Consider the following 22,924-nt stretch of genomic DNA (forward strand, 5'->3'; position numbering starts at 1 on the left):
CACTTATCTTCTACACAGGACACATTCCCACCTAGACAAGGGGAAAAGTGCTGTGAGAATCATGTTCTTTGATTTCTCAAGTGCTTTTAACACCATCCAGCCCCTCAGATTGGGAGACAAGCTCTTGCAGATGGGTGTGGACGCTCACCTGGTAACCTGGATTACAGATTACCTGACTGAGCAACCACAGTTCGTCAGACTGAAGAACTGTCTCTCTGACACTGTGATCTGCAGCACCGGAGCGCCACAACTGTGCTCTCTTCAGTCCTGTTCACCCTGTACACATCTGACTTCTGCTACAACACCGAGTCATGCCACATGCAGAAGTTTTCTGATGATACTGCAATTGTGGGGTGTATCAGGAACGGGCAGGAGGAGGAGTACAGGAGCCTGGTGGAGGACTTTGTGCAATGGTGCAAACTCAATCATCTTCAACTTAACACTTCAAAGACCAAGGAAATGGTGGTGGATTTCCGCAGGTCTAAGCCCACTCTGCTACCAGTCCACATTGATGGGGTCAATGTGGAGGTGGTTAGCACCTACAAGTATCTGGGTCTCCACCTGGACAATAAACTGGACTGGTCAGCCAACACTGATGCACTCTACAAGAAAGGGCAGAGCAGGCTGTACTTCCTGAGGAGGCTGCGGTCCTTCAATGTGTGCAGTAAGCTCCTCAGGATGTTCTACCAGTCTGTTGTTGCCAGCGTCCTCTTCTATGCAGTAGTGTGTTGGGGAGGAAGCACAAGGAAGAAGGACGCGGGGTGAATTGACAGGCTGGTAAGGAAAGCTGGCTCTGTAGTGGGAGCTGAACTGGAGTGCATCACTTCACTATCAGACAAAAGGACCCTGAACAAACGGATCAACATCTTGGACAATGAGTGTCACCCACTCCACAGCACTATTGTTAAGCAGAAGAGCCTGATCAGCTGGAGACTTCGCTCACTGCCTTGCACAACGGACAGACTGAGAAAGTCATTTGTCCCCAGGGCCATTGAACTGTTTAATGCCTCACTTAAGGGAAGAGGAGAGATAGACTTCTCTGCATAGTCTGTCTGCCTCTTCACCCCCTCCATGTTAGGTACTGTCTGTCCACTAGCCACTTGTACCACTGTCTTTATGCCTCACTGTTTGCGTGCTATATTAGCACATATGCATAACCCCCTCCATGCCACAGCCGAACAGTTGCCACACTTATACATTTTCTTAAATAGTTAAATATATAGATATATAGACTTTACTTTACTTTTGCATTGTTGCACTGTTGCACTGTTGGACTTACTCATTTGCACTATCACCATTGCACTACCACCATGACACTCATTCACACAGAGCACCTTAGAGCACCTTACCATACCTTACTATGCACAGAGAATCACAGGCTCAGTCCCTGCCTCAGTCATTGCAAGCGCCTCTGATTGATTAATCACCACTATGTGGATACTGTTTTCAGAATTTATTTAGATTAAGTGTTAGTTAGTATAATTTGTATTTTTGTAATTTGTATTTTAGTATATTTTTATATATTGTATTAAGTGTTAGTTAGTATAATTTGTATTTTTGTAATTTGTATTTTAGTATATTTTTATATATTGTATTAAGTGTTAGTTAGTATAATTTGTATTTTAGTATATTTAGCATATTCCTTATCTTCTACTGTCCTTATTGCTTAGTTGTGTTTTTATATTATATACTTTAATTACTCTTTCTGCTGTTAAAGAATGTGTTTGTGTTGTATGTATGCTGCTGAGACCTTGAATTTCCCCTGGGGATCAATAAAGTATCTATCTATCTATCTATCTTGCCATTACTGTAAAAGGTCAAGGTTATGACCTTTAGGCATGGTCAATGACATTTTATGACATTTTCGCACAGATTGCATCATTCAAGGCCACGACACTAATCAAACTCTTCGTCGGAATCCTCATCAGAGTAATAGGATTGTTTCTCATCAGCAAAGTCATCCTTCTGGTTTTTGCATGGCATAGGTCAGTGCAGGCCAAGTTGTTGGCAACCCACTGACATGATGGAGTGACACAGGCGCCGTCCACACGGAGAGGCTTTTTGGGTTAAACGCACAGGTTTTGCATCGCACTTTTTTGAAACCTGGTCTCAGGGTGGAAAAATCTGAAACTGTAGCCCCTGCGAGTTCATTTGGACGGCAAAAACACATACTTGCGTATTGATGTCATCATCGCCACACCACAGCTGCCCAGGACTTGACACTTATAGTATTGCCTAACAATACTAGTTTTCATACATGATATTACCTACGATTACACTCAGTAGGATAAATATCACAACTGGTGCTGCCCAGCGCCAATAGCTCATGACTTGGTGGACTGAACAGTGTTTTTCCTGTGTTTTCTTGATGCATTCTAGCTACTGTCAGTGACGCAAGAGAATTAGTCAGAAGTTATTAGGGAAGTGCAGGGTAAATTTAGATTAATTTGTGCATAGTGCCGGTGTCATTCATTTATTTTACATGTCTTACAACATAAATAAATGCATTCATAATCTAGTGAAGTCAGATATGAGCATACAAAGACGCTTAGAACTCATGTTAAGCCTATGGTAGATGCACACTGAATGCAAATGCGGGCTTTGATGCAGGCAAAAGTATTGACTGTTACTAACGAAGGTAGCCTATTATAGCAATATTATAAATGTGGCGACGGAATAGCCTAGAACTTGGGTAGGCCTAGCGTTTAGTAGCCTATGCACTTGCGGTGATAGCCAAAACTAATGTGAATCGCGGACTCACTACAACCAAAGAAAGTAAAGGAGATTATTTGTACCTGTGTTAGCCAAATAAAGTACCCTTCACAAACGGTAAAAATGAAGTTTATTAGTTTTACAATTGACTACAGTTGACAGTTCACTATAGTCCATACAAACAATTCTGGTTTCCTTGCACTAGCCATTTTCGTCGTAGCCTATTCTGTCTGTTTGTATAGCCTACAGCGTGCAAGCTTTGGTCAATTTCTGTGACAGAAACAGTGGCACCTATAGGCCTGGGATATGAAGTAACGGGTTGAGTCATGTTGAGATGGATCTGTTTAGACGCAAATATTCTTGATACGGTTCCAGGGAAGACGGAGGAAAAAAAGATCAGTTTGGTACGTGTGGACTAGCCCACAGTCCCTCTTGCATTAGCAGGACAGAAACTCAAGTACTGCTTGTGGACCAATGGAGACATTGAACCAGTCTATTGAGAGCTGCAAGTCACCATCTTGGTCCACTCTAGACCACCCATGCTTAACTGGGGAAGGTACTTCAGGGTTGTTCTCAAGGCATCTTCTCCAGATAGCACCTTGATAGTTAGCTCTGAGACAGTGCTTTCTGAGAGAATCTGAGCATGGAGGTAACTGCCAGGATTCTATGCCTTTCTTTGCACAAAAAAGTGCATACCTCATTTCATTGATGTTGGTGATTCTGGACTTGGAGCTGTACATTAACTCCTGTAAGGCTGCATACAACTCAGGTGTCATTGTCCAGTCTGCCCCAACCCTCTGAAAGGTCTCACAGAAGTTTTCATTCTTCTGAAGAAGTTTTAGGGCTGACACTTTATCACAACCTGCAAATGCACTTACAGTGTCGCAGCCTGTGTATGCGTGTAAACTAGGCAAAGCCTGACACAACTGTGAACCCAGACCACAAGCGAGTTGTGAGATGTTTATGTAACTGGTGCGATTCTTTGTCCCTGTCTTCAGGAACAGGTCACATGTGAGTGCGTCACTGGTAGCCAGGCTTATCACCAAGACATCAGTGTCATCAGACAAAGGATGACAGATTTGTGACCAGTCCTTGAAGCATGGCAAGCATGGATTAGTATCACGGGTGGCAGCCTCTTCCTGAGTGGACGACAGGTCTGCTACCTTGTTGGAGTACTTGTAACACTGTTTTGGGTCAGCCTTGTAACACTGATCTTTGGTTGTAGTGTACAGAACCTTTTCACCGAGTTCTAGACTGTTCTTTGCTCCACTCTTTGAGCAAGAAGGTAGCAAGATTTGTTTTGTTGTTGTTGCTTTGTAGGAATCTCTTCCATTGCTGAACTCTGTGCTGAGTCTGCACCTCTGGCCACTCTCTCCATGTGTTTGATAGAAGCCTCATTATATACATCAAAAACAATAGGCCCTTTCACACTGGCGAAATCGCCGCGATTTTATGTACCAGAATCGCGGAACGACTGTCCCTTTCACATAGGCCGAGGCGGAACGACGGGACAAAGTGTCTCGCCAAATTTACTACCAAGCCCCCTAGACATTTTGCCGAGTTTTTTCGTTCCGGCACCAGTGTGAATGGGTCAAGGCAGAAAGGGGAATCTGGGCGGGCATTTCGATGCTATGTCCAGCCCACCATAGGAGATTGCAAATCAATCTGATCAAAAGCAGCAATAGCAGAGACACCACATTATGTCAATCTATAAATTCACGAAGTCTCCAGTCATTCAATGCCTGCTAGAGTTGACTGTAGCTTGGAATGCAATCAGTTGCCATAATAGGCTATCATAAAATCCAGCGAAAAAACAAAGCATGAACTCATGAGCGTCTGTCTGCCCTATATGTATATCCTCTGATTGTAATGCTTACAGATATCTAGGCGATATTTGTAACATTTGTTTTGTATTTGGCCTGTTATAAAATCATGTATACCTATTGAACAATTTAAACACATTAGGAACCGCAAAGTTGGAGACATGCATAAAGACATTGCTGCAAATTTAAAACCGGATTACTCTGAAAAGGCTAACTGTACAGGGGCATGCTTTACACCTTTGTGTTCGGTAAGGTCTGCTGTTTATTCTGATATATGGTTTGTCATGTGTTGAGGTAAAGTTCGCGAAGTATTCCACCAAGATGAATGGGTAAGGAGACGGGCGCAAAAAATATGATTAGATTAAAGTTACTTTTCTCGCAAATCATTTACCACAACAACTAACCACTAACATCGTTTAAAAGCTGAGAAAAAGCTCTTTTGTGTGATACATGTGATGTCTGTGATGAATAGGCTACTTCGCAAGTAGTTCAGCAAATTTGGGTGGGACAGATTACCTTTACAGAGCAGCAGCTCTGGCCATATCGGCTCTGGCTCACATGATGTACTTCTTTAAATGCATTATCGCTTCACTACCCAACACGCGAACAAGAAAGAAAAAAAAAAGAAACCAGTGTGCTTATGTCGCGATTTCCGATAGGCCCAGGCCTAGAGAAAAGACAGCTATGGTAACCTAACAATTAGGATTTGCTTTGCCTACACTGCTGTTTGGTTGTCCCAAACTTTGAGACGATCCATACTCGCATTAACTGAATCTTATCAACCCAAACTGCGATGTTCCAAACAGAGTGACAGGATGCAATGCTTAATAATCTCACTGCCTTCGGCATAACTGCTACAGTGCGCCTAGGCCTACTGTTAAACACCTGAAAAATATTAAGCTGCTGTTTTCTTTTCATGACGAGCACTAGGCCTACGCTTAAATGATATATGACTGAATGGAACGTTGCATTTTTAAGCACCAGAACTGCTTATCACGTTGTGTGACAAAGTTTACACCAATCATCATCTTCTAATGTATCCTTATGTTGAGATGTCCATTCTCTTTGTCCTAGGCTATCATTTGTGCGCGAAGCATGTTTCAATTAAGACAATACACAATTTTTTTCTATTTTTTATTGTTGTAATATTGAATGATTTCATGAATAAATTGTACGCACAGTGCGTACAGGATTACGGCTGGCGGTGCCACTGACCAAGGCCACAGTAGCCTGTGAACCTCTGATTTTCAAAGGGGAATCACGGTGAACGCAAGGGACAACTCTTCTCTTCAATTTCGCTTCCAAATTACTTTTTATTGTCTGAAGACATCTATCGCAAATGCAAGCTAACTAAAGTGCAGTCGGTTCTCCCGCCATGGTTTTTGAAATCACACACCTGCTGTATCTGAAGCCCCACGCATGCATAATAAGGCCTATGACTATCACTCTACACGCCCCCTGTTGCACGTCACAATTTAATTTACTATAGCTGATCCTGCCTCCTGGCTCCCTAAAATGCCGCATCATGTGAACAGATCAGCAGGCTGGCAAATTTTCATCTCGCTTTCAGACACAAAAAGACGACAAAAAGACGTCTCCTCTTCCCGCAAATTTAGCGGGATCTCTGTGTTAAAAGGCCTAATGTCAACACGGGTGCTGTGACTTGCTTCAGCTAGCACAGTGGCCAAGGCATAGTCTGCAATATCAGCAAATGTCTTACCATCACCGTTCAGCTTCTGAACAAGTGCCATGCCATCTATTACGCAGGTGGAATTTAATGGCAATGATTCAGCAACACATGGGAACTTGAGCAGTTGCTTGGCAAGTGAGGATTTGTAAGTCTTCCTCACATTGCCATCTGGTGAAGCAAGAGCCCACGGAAGTGGTCCAAGGGGATGAGATAACACCTCCTTCAGGTTGAGCTGTCTACTCTGTGCAATCAGTACCATCTGGGCAAATATTCGATTATCAGCTTTGAGGATAACTTCTTTATTCCCAGTTTTGCATGTCTTTGCTTTTCCCTGCATTGAGGATAACGTTTTCAGTTTCATCTTGGAGAGTGGTGTATGGAACTGCTTTGCAGGAGGATTACTCTCAACACGCTCAGCAGAGAAGGTTCTGTAGGCATTCTTGCCAATGGTGTGTGAATTCAGAAGGTCTTCAGCAACATCTGCTGGTGCTGTACTTCTAGTAGACAGAGAAACAAGGGACTCACCACCTGCAAATGGATTTATCCAACTAGAATCCAACAGATACACAGTGCTTGTAATGTGTTCTTCGTCTTTGCCAATTCTGCTTTGTCCAAGGTCCTTGTGAGAACAGTCACTTTGTTGGAGTCCCAGGGAGCTTTTCAATATAGACAGGTAAGTGCTTTTGTACTCAGCAGTAAGGTAATATCTTGAGACAGCTGCTGGGTTCAAGCTGAACCCTTTTGTGCCTCCAGCTGTCCCGATTGACAGTTTCCTTCAGGGTCTGGTCAATCGGTTTTCAAATGTGTTTGTTGCACTCAGCTGGGCCGAAAAGCCACCTTCACAGAGAAACATGTACAGATCTGGTTTCTCATGTTCAATATGGCTCATCTCTGAGTAGTAAGCAGTGAGTGACTTTGCATAATTCAGATTAAGTATAAGTACATATACTCTTTTGATCCCGTGAGGGAAATTTGGTCTCTGCATTTATCCCAATCCGTGAATTAGTGAATCACACTCAGCACACAGTGAACACACAGTGCCTGCTCACTCGGGGAGCAGTGAGGGGTTTGGTGCCTTGCTCAAGGGCACTTCAGCTGTGCCTACTGGTCGGGGTTCGAACCGGCAACCCTCCAGTTACAAGTCTGAAGCGATAACCAGTAGGCCACGGCTGCCCTACGGCTTATCATAGGCAAAGGTCCAGGGGATGATTGATCGAATGCTAGCCATGTGCAATGCCCAGTTTCCTTCACGTTCCCTCACAAGGTTTAGTACAACCTCCACCATGTCAATATATGACATCCAGAAGCTGGCCAGTGGACCTTGCTGAGACCTGAGATGCTGCAGGAATTCACAGAAGTACTGATGGACCTTTCTGAAGACTATACGGTCAAGTGATTCTTCTACAGTGGTTGATGATATACCCTCAGAAAAGACACTCAAGTCTAGGGGCAGGATATCTAGGAGATCGTGGGCATCAGGATGGTTCTCTGTGAGCCACTGGGAAAACTAATTCCAGACTAGCCTCAGGAGGGCTTCATACTATACATGATTTTGTACAGCTCCCTCAGCCACAGCTCCAGATTCAATGCATATGTCCCTTAGGCCTGCAGCCTGAAAGCGCTTCCCAATCATACCCAAGAACATACAGATGGTGTGAAAGACTCCAAGTCTTGGCACAATGTTGGGAAACCTGTCTCTATGTGCCCACATAATTCCTGTAACTTTACAGTAGAGAGCCTGATCAAAGGCAACTGACATGTTGCTGATGTGTAAGGAAGTCATGATTTTTTTTTTACTTTGAAGGAGAATCTCATGAACAGTTACCATCTGGGTGGCTGGGGCATTGATGGTTGGCAGATAGCTGACAACACTGGGAATAACATCCACAGAGTTTGATGCTAAGATGTTGTAACCTGTCCAGCTAGGAACGCTTTGATTTGTGGCAGAGTGCAGTCTGCATAGCAACCATAAGAAGTTCATCTTCAAAGCATCAGCACAGATATCTGTCTTGACCTCAACATAGGATCTAGTTGGAGGACCACACCTAGTTCCCACAGCATACACTGGCAGAGCTGGCAAAGATAGAGACAGTTCTCTGTTTGCTCTTGGGCACATCACAAGCTGGTCTAGGCAGTTCAGGACCGAACATCCGAGGCTGCACTGCTATACCATTGACCCTATGGGATGTTCCACGGCCTGTCAGTGTCTCTTTGGGGCAGCCGTGGCCCACTGGTTAGCACTCTGGACTTGTAACCGGAGGGTTGCCAGTTCGAGCCCCGACCAGTGGGCTGCGGCTGAAGTGCCCTTGAGCAAGGCACCTAACCCCTCACTGCTCCCCGAGCGCCGCCATTGTAGCAGGCAGCTCAGCTCACCTCACTGTGTGCTGTTTGTGTTTCACTAATTCACTGATTGGGTTAAATGCAGAGACCAAATTTCCCTCACGGGATCAAAAGTATATATACTTATACTATATAAATACTTCCAGCATGTCAATATTGTCCCTGGCCTTGAATGATGCAATCTGTGCTAAAATGTCATTGACCATGCCTAAAGGTCATGACCTTGAACTTTTACAGTAATGGCAATGTCATAATTGGGTTTACCACACCTTAAAACATAAGAATCCATGTCTCATTTGTTATTTGTTATACTGTTTTTAGATTTTCAGCTATGTCAGTGTCACTGCTTAATTTATATACATTATTTTCTCAAACGCCATGTCTGATATAAGACTGAAAATCACCTCCTCCAAATCAGATAATATGGGTAAATGATACATTTTTCTGAATCCTTAGGGTTATGCCAGTATTTCAGTGTTTGGATTTTGTTTCTCTGATGCTCCCTGGTGCCACAGGATTAAAAGACAAAAGATGACTTAGGCGGAAATGGCAGGAAAATGTGTGTGATTAAAAGTTTGAAGAGCTCCAGGGTTAGCTGTACTTATCCAAAATGTTCACAAAAGGATTTAAAATGTAGGCCTAGCGTTGCGACTGGAGCGCAGTAGGCTATCACAGACCAGAAGAGTAGGCTAGTCCACATGTGACTGGAGCACTGTACACAGCAGAAAAGTAGGCCTAGTCTACAGAGCCTAGCCTACTGTTTAACAATAAGTCAGTGTATCTGTGTACCACAGATGTGATGCTTACAGATACATGTGTCTGTGTATGATATCTGTGTATCTGTATCACAGCCTTAACATAGGGGTTGCACTGCATTCATATATTGATATTGGTATTCTCTCCACTAGATACACCGGCTCATTGAATCAATGACCAATGAATATGATCAAAAGGTTGCCACTGCTCTGTTAGTCTGTGCTGGAAAAATGCATGGCATGACTACAATTAGAGCGAGACAACTCTTGCAAGATCTAGAGGAACGACTGGACAAATGGGAGGCCTGCAAATCAGTTGCAGAGGTCTTTGTCTCCCAGAGGCTTGAGGCTCACCGCATAGAGAACCTGGAGGCTAGGGTTAAAGTTTTGACCGAGCAGATACAAGTAGCTTTCAGAAGATGGACTCCAGAAAGAGTTGGTGATCTAGAGAATGAGAGGAGCTTTCTGCAGGAGTCATTAGAGAATGTGAAAAAACTTAAAGTGAGTAGCCTACTTCTTCAGGGATATTGAAAGTGGAATAATCAGCACCTTTTCATAATGATGCCAATTGAGTGTAATTTATTGACATTCACTACAGCTTACATTTTTTATGAGTGTGTTTAAAATGATGTTGATGCAAGATAAATTACCTGTTGTGGTATTAAGCATTTGTACTATTTTCCATGTACAGGCAGCTGAGACACCGAACAACAGACAGTGTTTGAAACAAGCTGTGAAAAGGAAGGCAGACCAGATTGCTGAAGAGGAACGCATTAAGAAGAGGACACAAGGTCCGGGTCACAAACCCATGATGGATGAGGAGGATGAGCAGTGGTTGGCTAAGTGTATAGGTAAGTAAATTACATGCATTTGTTTTTATCCTAATAAATGTAAACCTTTGTCATTATACTGTTTTATAGTAAAGTATGGCTATTGAAAACTATTAATCGAAGTGACTTGGTGTCCAGGATTTTTGTATTCTCTGCTATTTTCAGAGGACAAAACTACAGTTCATGGTCGTCGGCATGAAAGCGTACTTTACACCCATCATAGAGGATAGTCCCTGTATGCATGAGCCATGCATGTTTGGTTTGAGTACTGAAAGAATGTGTGTTCATTTAAATTGTTGGTGTATGCCACTATTTTTCATTAGCTATGTAATGTTTAATTCTTTACAGCTAGATATGATGGTATATTGTTTTAATGTTTTCTTCAGAAGGGTTTAGGACACTGGTGCTCAAAGAAACCTCCGAAAACTGAGGAAAGAGATAATGAATGCACTCACCATCAGAGGAAACATGTTTCTCTTGCCAAAGAACATCTGTTTGGAATTGAGGCTGGGGAATGGAGAAAGTTTGCTGTGGCCATCAGCATGGACGACAAGGCTTACCTTCGCCCTGGAACCTCAGGTTTGTTGCCAGGTTGAAATGGTATTATTAATCTGCATCATTGTAAATGTGATCCCCGTGTAAGTGAATAACACAACTATTCATATTTTCAGAGGGATTTCATGGGACAAGGAGACAATCGGTTCTCCAACCCACAGATGATCAGATTGCAAAAAGGCTACCAGTTCACGACTTCCCAGAGCCTTCCATGTACATCACACCCTCTGCTTTCCGTGTGCTCAAAAAAGAACCTTCTCAGTTGGAGGCCTCTACCTTGGTATCTTCAGATGATTCCAGTATGGCAGTAGTCCATCCAAAGGCCTACATCGGAACCCATGGGACAACTTGGGCCTCCAATTATATGCGTCTCAGGAGAGAGTGTCCTGATGATTTTGAGGTTCCTGGGACAACTGTCCATAAGGATGTGAGAAAGCTCTTCTGTCGGACCAGAGATGCAACAAAGTACTTCCTTGACACCGCAATGGAAGCTGATGTAAAGTGCGTTACAGAACGACCAGACTGCCCTTTCCGCTCATACACCAACCTGCAATTGAAGTCCTTCAAACAGCAACTAGAACAAGGCACACAGGACTGGTTTTAAGTGAAAGACTGTCTGCCTGCTGCTTATATTGCATTAGGGAGTGAGGTCATTAGTCAGGTGTCTGTTGTAGTGACTGCAGTTGAGAATGCTGTAGTGACCCTGGCTTCCAGTTCAAAAAAGAATGCATGGGACTGCTACAAGCCGTTAATAAAGTCGTGCCAAGATTTACTGAAACACATGGATATCACCCCAATGCCAATGGTTTGTCCCCAGATCATAGAGCTGACAGATGCTGGACCTGGAGTTGGTGTTTCAAATTTTGAGGTACGTTTTTCAGTCAACAGAGGAAAGAAAGATTGATTTAATATGTTTTCTCTGTCTGTGAAAATGAACAATACAAATATTGACAGTGCGACAATGGAAATGTCTATGGCAAGCCGATTGAGCATTTATTTAGATATCTTGATATCAGGCATAATTGTCATGTACATGTAAGCCATTTTTGTCAACTAGTTAACTAGTGAGCCATGTTTGTGTGAACTAGTTAACTAGTGAGGGCCAAAATATGCACACTAGTTAACTAGTGGGAGCCAAAAGGCTCACTAGTTAACTAGTGAACACATTTTAGCTTCACTAGTTAACTAGTGAGAGCCAGAAATGTCTACTAGTTAACTAGTAAAGGCCAAAATGCATACCAGTCAGCTAGTTGAAGGCTTTTGGGTCTCACTAGTTAACTAGTGACAGGCAAAAATGTGCACATGTTTACTAGTGAAGGCAAAACACCTCACTAGTTAACTAGTTGCAGTAGGTCAATGTCACTAGTTAACTAGTGAACCATAAATGGCTTACTAGCTAGCTAGGTGATGGCAGTAGGCTCACTAGTTAACTAGTTGATGCATCCTTTGTCCAAACTAGTTAACTAGTGAGGTCATAAATGTATACTAGTAAACTAGTTCAAGACAAAATTCACACTAGTCAACTAGTGGTGCAGAATTCAAATTAGGAGGCGGAGAATTCTGGAAATTGAGGCTTTCTATTGGCTCTCTATGTCCAAATAGAACATGACAACCAATCACAGTGCAGAATTTCACGAAATCCCACCCACAACATTTGCATGTGGCACACAAGTTAACATGCTGGCCAAAGGAACTCTAGCTAGTAAACTAGTGGCTTCAGTGTGACATGTAAACTAGTGAAGGCAGAACTGCTCACTAGTTAACTAGTGAAGACACAAATGCCCACTAGTTAACTAGCGAGGACAAAAAAGTGTCACTAGTTTACTAGTGTGCACCAAAACACCCACTAGTGAACTAGTGATGGCAATTTCCATTCGTTAACTACTGAGGTGCAGAAGTGTCACTAGTTTACTAGTGTGCCCCAAAATACCCACTAGTTAACTAGTGAAGGCCATTTCAGCCCCACTAGTTAACTAGTGAGATGCCAAAATGGTCACTTGTTACCATGTAAAGGCCAAAATACCCACTAGTTTACTAGTGAGGGTGTAGTGGGCCTTACTAGTTAACTAGTGGCATGCATATTTTGTTCACTAGTTAACTAGTTACACCTAAAAACACAAACAAGCTGACCGTTTTTGTCCACTAGTTAACTAGTGGAACAATTTAAGTCTCACTAGTTTGCATGTGTGGCAGTGAAGCAGCTCACTAGTTAACTAGTGCTTAAAGACACACACTAGTGGCTGTTTTTGGAGCTATCTAGTTCACTAGTAATGCAAAAGGTACTCTTACTAGTTAACTAGTGACACATGGGCCTTCACTAGTTAACTAGTTGACATGTTTGGCCTTACTAGTTTACTAGTAATGGAACAGGACATGCTCACTAGTTAACTAGTGAGCATATCTGCATTATTAATGCCTTTCACTAGCTTATAGAGGGCATTTTGAGCCTTACATGTTAGCTAGTGAGGACAAAACACAGTCCATAATGAACTAGCAGGAGAAAAATGCCCCTCACACTAGTAAACTAGTGGAATTTGAATAAATACACAAACGGCTGGCATTTTGTGCAACTAGTTAACTAGAGGCATTTGTATATGGTTGCCTAGCAACAAAACGTTTCAGTAACATGAACATTGATGATAGCATTGCTGATGCTATCTCAAGTGATTAAGCAGCAGGAGAGCATGTGGGAGACCAGGGTTCAATTCCTTAGAAGTGCATGAAGTTTTTCTCTTGATCTTTGAGCTTTTAATTACTTTGGAAACCATGTGCAGTTAATGTGTTTTCAGTTATTAATCAGAAAAGCGCGACTGAATGGATGCATTTATGTCTGTGGTTGCCTAGCAACAATAAACAAAGAATAATATTAAAATCGATCCCTTGAATCTTTGGTGTGGATCACTAAGAGTTCACTTGTTAAAGCATGGGGTTTCCCTGTTATTATTAAAAAACATTTTGACAGAATATGAGATACTGCATACTGCAGGCTCTGCTTTACTATCTATCCTGAAGTACCGTTGCAGAGCAGTGTGTCACTTTAGCCACTAGGGGCACCCATCAGGACCTGATTGTGAGGCTATGAACAGTAAATTTACATTTAGACTGGGTGGGATTCTTACAGAATACCCAATAGTCTTCTACCCACCCTATCATTAGAATTTGCATAATAGCCATTTCAGGCACTTGTTAACTAGTGAGCTGCTTCACTGCCACACATGCAAACTAGTGAGACTTCAATTGTTCCACTAGTTAACTAGTGGACAAAAACGGTCAGCTTGTTTCTCTTTTTAGGTGTAACTAGTTAACTAGTGAACAAAATATACATGCCACTAGTTAACTAGTAAGGCCCTGTGGGAGATTTTTTTTGAAGATGTCATGTGTTGCCAGGCAGCAGCCAAGAGATATATGTAGTAAAGTTCATGAAGAGTTCATGTGCAGCCAGGTGGCCAGGCAGAAGCTGGGGGAGGATGTAATGCATGTGCGCGAACGTGACACAGGCCTACTGGGGATTATTTAATAATTTTTGTGGCAGCTTGGTGAGCTCATCCACCAATATAATTTATTGAGTGTATACTGATTGGCTACAAGGGGGTCTGCCATTTACATAGGGGGCAGACACCCGGCCAGGGTTGGCCATACGAAAAAAGGAGGTGTTTTGATAACATACAAAAACTTTCCCAAGAGGAAAATCCTCAGAACGTGCGCACCTTCTCCCCAAGGCCTGGGTCATGGAGTCTCCGCTGCAGAGGACATCCATCATTCGCAACTCCTGCCTGGCGACACTTAGTCTTTGTGCATATTTCAGAGCTGTACCCAGGAGGACTTGTGAATAAAAGGCCACAAGCGGCCACTTCTCATCTCAGACCGTTCTCCGCTGGTGTGTTGTTCGCCCAGGTTGATAGCATTTGGTTTTAAGATTTCATGAACCCCAGTCTGACATGTTTGGTAGCTGCATAAATTGTGTTAAATAAAGATTACTGTTTATACATCTGTGCTACTTTTTCTGTAGAGTATTTCTCTAGTCACAACAGTCCGACCTCACATTCTAGGCTTATTACAATATTATGGGGAATATGATTCCTGGTGCCATTACATTCAAATAGGCTATCCTTTCGGTCCCGGTGTTTATTTGTGAAATTGTGTTTCCACAACATGTCTAGTGAGCAATCTACTGAAATGGCCACCATCTTGGTGTAGTGTGATGTGTAAGATAAGAAAGCAGACGTTTTCCGTGATCAGTATCGATGTTCAAACAATGTACTCCTTGACAGTGTCGTAGCCGCGATAACTGTCGGGGGAGGGTCATGTAGCCTAACTTTCATAAATGATCCTGGAGGTTCATACGAACATTTTATAACTATAAGGGAGGGTCACGTAACTTTCGTGCAGAACCTTTAAATTCCCCGAATTTAATTAGCCTAACGAACAGTCTAAAGGAATTCACCCTTCGCTAAGCCACACCCGAAAACCGCCACAGGCCAATCGTGGATTAGCAACCCATCACTAGGCACAGGAGGTCTGACAAGCTTTTCGAGTTTTGCCATGTTAACCTGTGGAGACTGAAGGCCTGTGGGTCATGAAGGGCTCTTGTTTGGATGTGTGGTGCCCTAACCCACGTAAAGACACAGTGAAATAACATGTTACACTATAGAAACATTATATAATTGGGAACACATATTGTTCTAACTGTAAAAAATGGCATATTGCATGATATTTCCATAACCGCGAGATACACGCTTCACGATAACGGCAAGAAGTTGTTAACAGACGTTCACCAAGATGTATAGCCAATCTATTAAAAATAACACCTATTTGAAGTACCATTCATGATATGTTGTCAAATATTGAAGTTGTGGGAAGTACATAGCTTAAATGCTATGTTTCTTTCGTCCCCCATGCCTGTTCCATTCATTCTGGCCAGGAGAGTCGAATGAAACAAAAAACGCACATTCGACTTCTGCTTAAATAACTCATGAACGGTTTTGTTCAGAGATGAAATTCCAACTGTATTTGACAGAGGACAGATGTAGGTTGCTAGTGACAAAATATTAGCTTTCAGTGTGGTACGATGTCTTTGTAAATTACATTTCATTGAAAAGTCCTCAATGAAACGGTTCTCCCCCTATGTAATAGACGTGCAGGGTGCTAAAGCTTGTCAGGCATAGCAACAGTAACTAAGGAGGGCAGGACTTAGCGAAGGGTGAATTGTGTACAGTAGGCTACTTTGTTCACATCTGCTATTGGTTTTACCAAGAATATTTGGCAGTATTTTTAAACTACAAAAATACACACCTTTAAAGTATTTTGATACAATTTTTTTGGTATTTTGAGCCATCCTCCTTCTAACCTCTGTGCGTGAGACCTTCTCAGCAGCAACACGCTCCAGTACAGAATATGCGGCCCCCACTGACGTGCAAATGAGCGATAGAAAACTGCAAATGAAAGCTACGACCCCAAGCGCTCATATCACGCATATCAGGATCCGCCACCATAGTTATTTCTGAATCCTTATGCACTGCATATGACTGCACTCCAAACTATTATTTCCAAACTATATGTTACTCCTGTCCAAGTAGCCAACAGATAGCCTACATGTTATGCCGTAGTTTGATAGTTTATATACTGAATGGATTATGGATAAATATGCCCGCAGGAGTATACAATAACAAGGCATTAACAAACATCTTCATGTCATCAAGGCCATAGCCTAAGATACTCAATACCAGGTGAATAGACATTTATTTACCTTCACATTTCTTGATATTTATGTTGCAAAACACAACGCTGATATGGGTGTAAGCTTGAAATGCCATCAGTCATTGATGATGATGTATTGATAGTTTCGGTTAGCTCCGTGAAGCAAATTAAATTGTTTAGGCTATATCGAACCCATCGAACCACATCAAAGGGATCAGAGGATCCATCACAATATCACATGATCCAAGTTAGACGACAAATGGTAGCATGTTCAGTAATGTTCATCCCTTCTCACAATAGATAAGAGACCTGCATTCCATGTAAAATAACGTTGCAATGCAGTTGTAACGTTAATGATGAACTTGAGGCTGCTGAAGTTGGTATGGGCAGAAAATAGTTGTTTTTATAAAACACAAAAATTTTACCCATGCCGCAAGTCAAGTCATTACAATTCAAAGGGGCAAAGTCAGAGTCGAGTCTCGAGTCAATAGCATGGAAGTCCAAGTCGAGTTACAAGTCATTTCTAATTTTGTTAAGTCGAGTCTGAAGTCATGAAAATCGTGACTCGAGTCCAAGTCATGTGACTCGAGTCCACACCTCTGGAAAGAATATATGGCAGGACTTTCTCTTATCTAGTGTGAGAAAGGAAAAGGGACTATCATCACTGAACATGCTCCCGCTTGTCGTCTGACTAGTGGATCCTAGGATAAGCCTTAGGATAAGCCTAAACAATTTAATTTGCTCCACGGAGCTAATTGAAACTAATATAGAATCATCATCATTTAAAACATTTAAAAAACAGTATTTTGTCATTTGTATTTTATTTTGTTGAAGAAAATGGCTTTGTATTTTGTATCAAAATACTTTAAAAGGTGTGTATTTTTGTAGTTTAAAAATACTGGCAAATATTTTTGGTAAAAACTCCAATAGGTTCTACAAGTGAAAGTTGCAAAGTCAAAATGTTAATTGTACAGAAGTACTTGCTTTTAAAAATATATAAGTATTTAAAAATCAAAAGTACAATTATTTTTCCTTTTAATGTAATATTTTGTATACACGATAATAAGATGTAAATCCTTTTGGTTGGTCTCTTGCATTGTGTATTCATTCACACAAGTGCATTCACACTGATTATTATGACAACAAAGTGCGCTGCAAGTACAAGGATGGTGCACTCATAATGGTAAAAAAAGTATCTATTGTAAATTTACGGGGGCATTTACGTCCAGTTTTGAAGACCAATAGCCTACTTGCATAACATTTTAAATGACAAAACAGCTTAAGGTAAGACTCGACTTGAACTTGGTTGGGACATCTCTGTCTTGACTTGGGACATCTCTGTCTTGACATCTCTGTCTTGACTTGACTTGACTTGACTTGACTCGGACTGGGGGGGGGGGTGTTGCTTTGTTTAATCAACTGGGACCTGAGTACTATATTTCGCTTATACATGAAAATGTAGGAATGCTAATAAAGCTTCTTGAATCTTGATTTTGCCACCTCTTGTCACACTGTCACCACACTGTTATTCTTTTAACCAGTATCATTGTGTATTGTGTATCATTTCTTGCTCTGTGATTTGTGCATCAAGCACAGAATGAGGTTTCTGTACCTACTGCTTCCTGGAGCAGCTGGCCTTACCTTCTCCTCCTCCACGCTCAACCATAGGCCTTGCAGGAGGAAGTTCTTCAGGGTGGACAGATCTCTGATCCGGTGTGTGTCTGAGTGCTTCAGATCCATGGCCTCTGCCCACGAATGGACAATGCTGCTGTACTTCATCACTGGCAACGCTACGAGAAGGGGACAAATGGATTAGGTGAGGGAGAGAGAGAGAGGAGAACAATGACTATAATCAGAGAGGTCACCAAGGTTTACTGATTTGTTTATACTGAGCAACAAAGCCTCATGTTGAATTAATGAGGTGTAGACCAAGAAGGATCAAACCCTGGACAAGAACCACGGTGTTGCAAGCTACTGGTGCAGCAAAATGACAAAATGACTTTAATCAGGTATTTGGCGCCTCCATGTGGCTAAATGTTGTTCCAAAACTAGAGTAACTCCACAGTTATTGCAATGCAGTCTTGAGTGAGAGTTTGGGTCTGTGTGGAAGGTGTGCGTATTTGTTTATGTGTGTGTGTGTGCATGCCTGTGTGTGTGGGGGGTGGGGGGTCGGGGTTCTCACAATCATCTGATTCATCTCTAGTGCCGGACATCAAAAGAGCATCTGAGCTGACGGCTGTCTCAGTGATATCCATCCCTTGATGCATCTCTTCCCCCTGAGAGCTGTTGACAGCTTCTTGGTCCTTTGAGGCTAAGTCCAAAACTGAGCCTTGTTTCTAAATACATAATAAAAACAGTCAGAAATGTAATTAATATTACTCTTCACAAAATTAATACATTACAACGGCACAACTATTCTTCTCCATATGGCAACAAGTTAATTCTTTTTTTGGAATATACTCTGACAGCAGATGGCTCAAGGTACATGGGCAAAATATCATAAGTATTATCAAACAGAATGTAGCAGCTACAAAACATTACGGCAGGAAGTGGCTTTTCAAGTCTCTCTCTTTCTCTTTCTCTCTCTCTTTCACACACACACACACACACACACACACACACACACACACACACAAACGCACGTCGTAAACACATTATGTATAAATTGTATAAATGTATTTGTTTCTTGAATAACTCTCAGAGCATCATTGCTATGCTGCTCTCAAATTCTAGATTTAGTGCCATACAATACCAGTCACCCCTGCGGAAACACTGGTATAAGTGTCTTTTATAAGTGCAGTTATTTTCTTAAATGTATGTTATGTGTCATGTCTGCATTGTTTGTGGCTTCTGAATGGTCCCCTGAGTCTAGCAATAAAGTTGATGATGATATGTATGCTTAATGGTTGTTTCTGTGTGGTGAGTTGAGAGACCTGGTCTGTGAGGAACTGATAGGTGACAAGGTAGCTGTAGCTGACCAAAGGGAAGTCAGCCGAGCCGCTGGTCTGAGGTCCAGGAGGCTGAGGAACACCTCGAATCATTCCAAAAGACACTTTCACAACAGCCTCATCTAACACCAGATCTGAGAACAGGAAGTGAGGACATGTCAAGGACACACACACACACACACACACACACACACACACACACACACACAAACAAACACACGCACAGCATTTTGTAAGACCAAAAACAATGACTGAGCATGTGGACACCTAAACAGATGAACAAACAAGACAGGCCAAAAGCTACGTGGACAGACAGACCAACACACAGACAACCTCTGAGTGTTGCCAGCCCTCTGAAGCGATGGTGGTCTTGAGGGCCAATACGAGTCCCATCCAGGTACAAGAGGCGAGGCAGCCGGTCAATCACGAGACCTGGGTAAGCCGGGCTTAGCGCCAGTGGGTTTCCCTCCAGAACAAGTGTCCGCAGGCACGGCAAGGTTGACACGGCCTCCAGCATGGCACCAAGCCTGTCAAACCCACACCAGCTCAGGTCAAGCGATACCAACTGAGGCCTAGAGGGGACACAGGGTCATAGTTGGCATCAATGCCAGAGCAGAACCAGAGGTGCAGTAGAATTTCCTCTCAAATGATCTAGCAGTGACATACAGAACATGTTACTGCTACAGTGATGACCTAGGAACTTCTTATCATATGATCTTTTAAACAGGACTGTTTAATCTGCAACCTCTGTCTTTAACTTTAACTATAATTTCAAATTGTGTTGTTGCCATTTATGAACTGAACATTTTCCCACTGCCATTGTAATCTAGCCTGACGAGCCAGACCCACATCAAGATACACTGGCTGCAAATTACATTTGCTGCCGCTACAGTGCATCTAGATTTCTAGGCCAATTGTAATCTATTTTATGGTGGTAACTACATTTTGCATCCAAATGGTTGTAATATGTACTGGTATTCATTTTGTGGAAGGCATCAAAATAATAACTGAAAGGCCTGAGAGTAAACTAGTGGATAACACTGACCAGAAAGAGCTGGAAATGTACTGTAGGTCTTCAGTGGAGCCCAAAGGATTTCTACCTAGACCAAGGTGCTGTAGGCAAGGCAGATGGTGTTCACGTACTCCCCTAAGGCTGGAGATCTCATTAGCATACAGCTCTAGCACCTTCAGCAGAAAGATTCAAATAGAGCACAAATAAGGGTAGGGATTGGTTCAAAGGACAAAATATCTTTACTTTATCCCATGTTTGCATAATGTAAACTTCAGAACAGTGGCATACACATAAACTTGCATGTTGTGTACAGTATGTGTGTACGTCTGATTGAGTGTGTGTGCTTGCTTCACCTGAAGTGTCATGGGAAAATGTTTCAGTGGGATGTTAGATATGCAGTTGACACTAAGCACCAGCTGTTCCAGTTTGCTGAAATGCAGCAGCCCTTCATCTATGAGTGAAACCTGACAAACACACACACACACACACACAAAATGACCTTGATCATATTCCAGTCATACTGAAACTGACTGTGAATATTTTTCATGTGACATGGACATGACACAGACATTTGAACTTCACACCTATCCTGAAACCAACTTGTTATACCAATAAATATTTCATGAAGTCTATTATAATGTGATGTGTTTTGAGACTAGCTTCATCAATCAGAGTTGTTGCTCCATTGTTTTCACAGTACTTTGAGTTGACAAGGGCTAGTAGACTACTGCCATAGTTTTCTCAGCCAGAGGGACTACAGCAATGATGGTGGTCTTTCCCTGATGCGGTCATGACATGGTGAAATTCACTACAGTGATGTTATGAGCGGAATGATTGATCACATCAGACCATCAGATAAAAGGGGGAGGGCAAAAAACTATGATGACGACTGAGAGTGGGTGGTTTCCACCAAGCTCCCTCCTACTAGTCATTTTGCTGGTTAACAGCCTCTTTCTAGCAATACTACTTCATAGAAAATGCGCTCATGTTCAACTCAGAGCTTTGAAAGTAAGGGTTACATAATGTGGATAAAGCACATTTTGACTAGGTAGCACATAACACTACATAACACACCCAACATAGCACATTTTGACTATATGTAGCACATAACACTACATAACCACCCTACATAGCACATTTTGACTATATGTAGCATATATAACACTACATAGCACATTTTGACTGTATTAAACATATCTATTAGAAAGCTCTGTGCTGTGTGCACTACCAAGTGGGAGTGTATATTAACCAATGAAAATCATGCATCAGTTAAAGAAAAACTTGTCAATATACTGTACACCGTCATATATTTCAGCAAATAATTAAATCATCAATGATCTTAATGCTCCATTTTACAAAGGGAATTAACTGAGATGGAAAATCCGTAATGTTATCACCTTCTTCTGTGAGTAGTTTGGCAGTTAAGAGCTTAGATAGGATCTAGCACACATAGGTTTATCCTGTGCGGAAACTGTGTGTTGTAGGTGTGACTCTCTGCAGCGGTGATGTGTGAGAGGCCAAGAGGAAAATGAAACGGCACGGAAAAGGCAGATGGGAGTGAAGATTTAAGTGTTGATCTAATTCAATGTTTTTTTTCCCCAATGTCTTTTATGTGGCCCTCAATGCGAAACGTGTATCTGTCTTCAAGATTGGGGAAACTTCTGGCATTTCCCCACCACCCATACCACAATTTGAACCAACTGAACAGCATATGAAATCATAAATTTAGTCAGTTTTCACTCACCCTTTGACCTACCACACGTATGGACGTGAGATAGGTATACACAAAGCCGTCACTCAGACACTCAGATGTCCGCACAGACAGCTCCCTAAGAGCTGATACTTGGTCACTCCATGATCCCTCATGCTTCCATGGTGACCGTGAGCAGGTAAGAAGGTCGATTAGCGAGCCCAGTTCCTCTGTGTTGACCTCTTTGTCAGAAGTCTCATGCATGTTATCTGTCCGCTGTCACACACACAAACAAAACAACACATTCTGTAGCACTCCACACTTCTGCCCACTCCAACTCAAATACTACCAATACAGGGTAGTAGTGTGTGTGTGTGTGTGTGTTGGGAGTGGAGCGAGATAGATTATCCCCAGTGTGATAGGGACCCCAACCTATCCCCTCCACTTTTGAGAAGAAAAAAAAAGTTTTCAAACATCAAACATGACGATCGTCAGTAAGAACATTACAAAATTCCATTATACAAAGTTAATCTTCAACGACAAGGGTCAAATCCAATCAGAGAGCATTTAGGTTTTCCATTGGTTGAACGCCAGGACAATTTTAATTGGACAGCACGTTTGTGTGAGTCAGGCCAAATGGATATCAATACATGTCCATATTACTAACCAAGGGGAAACACGGCGGAAGCACATAAATCTCCTAATGCTGAGCCAGGAATGCAAGGTATGCTCCATATGAGTTCAAAGTTAAGAGCCAAGCATAGCTAAATTCCATATGCAGTATTGTACAACAGATGAAGGAATCACATAGAATTGAATCGATACGGTCACGATACTTTGGCCATGATAAAGATAATATCATGATCAGGGCT

At 42.2% G+C, this 22,924-nt stretch overlaps 1 protein-coding gene across 3 annotated transcripts in view; it reads right to left on the minus strand.

The window, feature by feature from the left end:
- The window catches only part of LOC125294782 (leucine-rich repeat-containing protein 43-like), an 84,574-nt gene that overhangs the window by 38,119 nt on the left and 23,531 nt on the right, over window positions 1–22,924 (minus strand). For all 3 annotated transcript variants that reach the window (XR_007193561.1, XR_007193560.1, XM_048243778.1), the window contains exons 2-8: window positions 22,107–22,328; window positions 20,716–20,826; window positions 20,396–20,535; window positions 19,684–19,922; window positions 19,336–19,484; window positions 18,585–18,738; window positions 18,044–18,192 (exon numbers count right to left, since the gene is read on the minus strand). Coding sequence is in view for 1 of the 3 variants with exons in the window: in XM_048243778.1 (XP_048099735.1) it covers window positions 18,044–18,192; window positions 18,585–18,738; window positions 19,336–19,484; window positions 19,684–19,922; window positions 20,396–20,535; window positions 20,716–20,826; window positions 22,107–22,328 (1,164 nt within the window). In the remaining 2 variants the exon portion in view is untranslated. The remainder of the gene's footprint in view (window positions 1–18,043; window positions 18,193–18,584; window positions 18,739–19,335; window positions 19,485–19,683; window positions 19,923–20,395; window positions 20,536–20,715; window positions 20,827–22,106; window positions 22,329–22,924) is intronic.

The sequence above is a fragment of the Alosa alosa genome, chromosome 5, assembly GCF_017589495.1.
Source record: "Alosa alosa isolate M-15738 ecotype Scorff River chromosome 5, AALO_Geno_1.1, whole genome shotgun sequence".
Lineage (NCBI taxonomy): Eukaryota > Metazoa > Chordata > Actinopteri > Clupeiformes > Clupeidae > Alosa > Alosa alosa.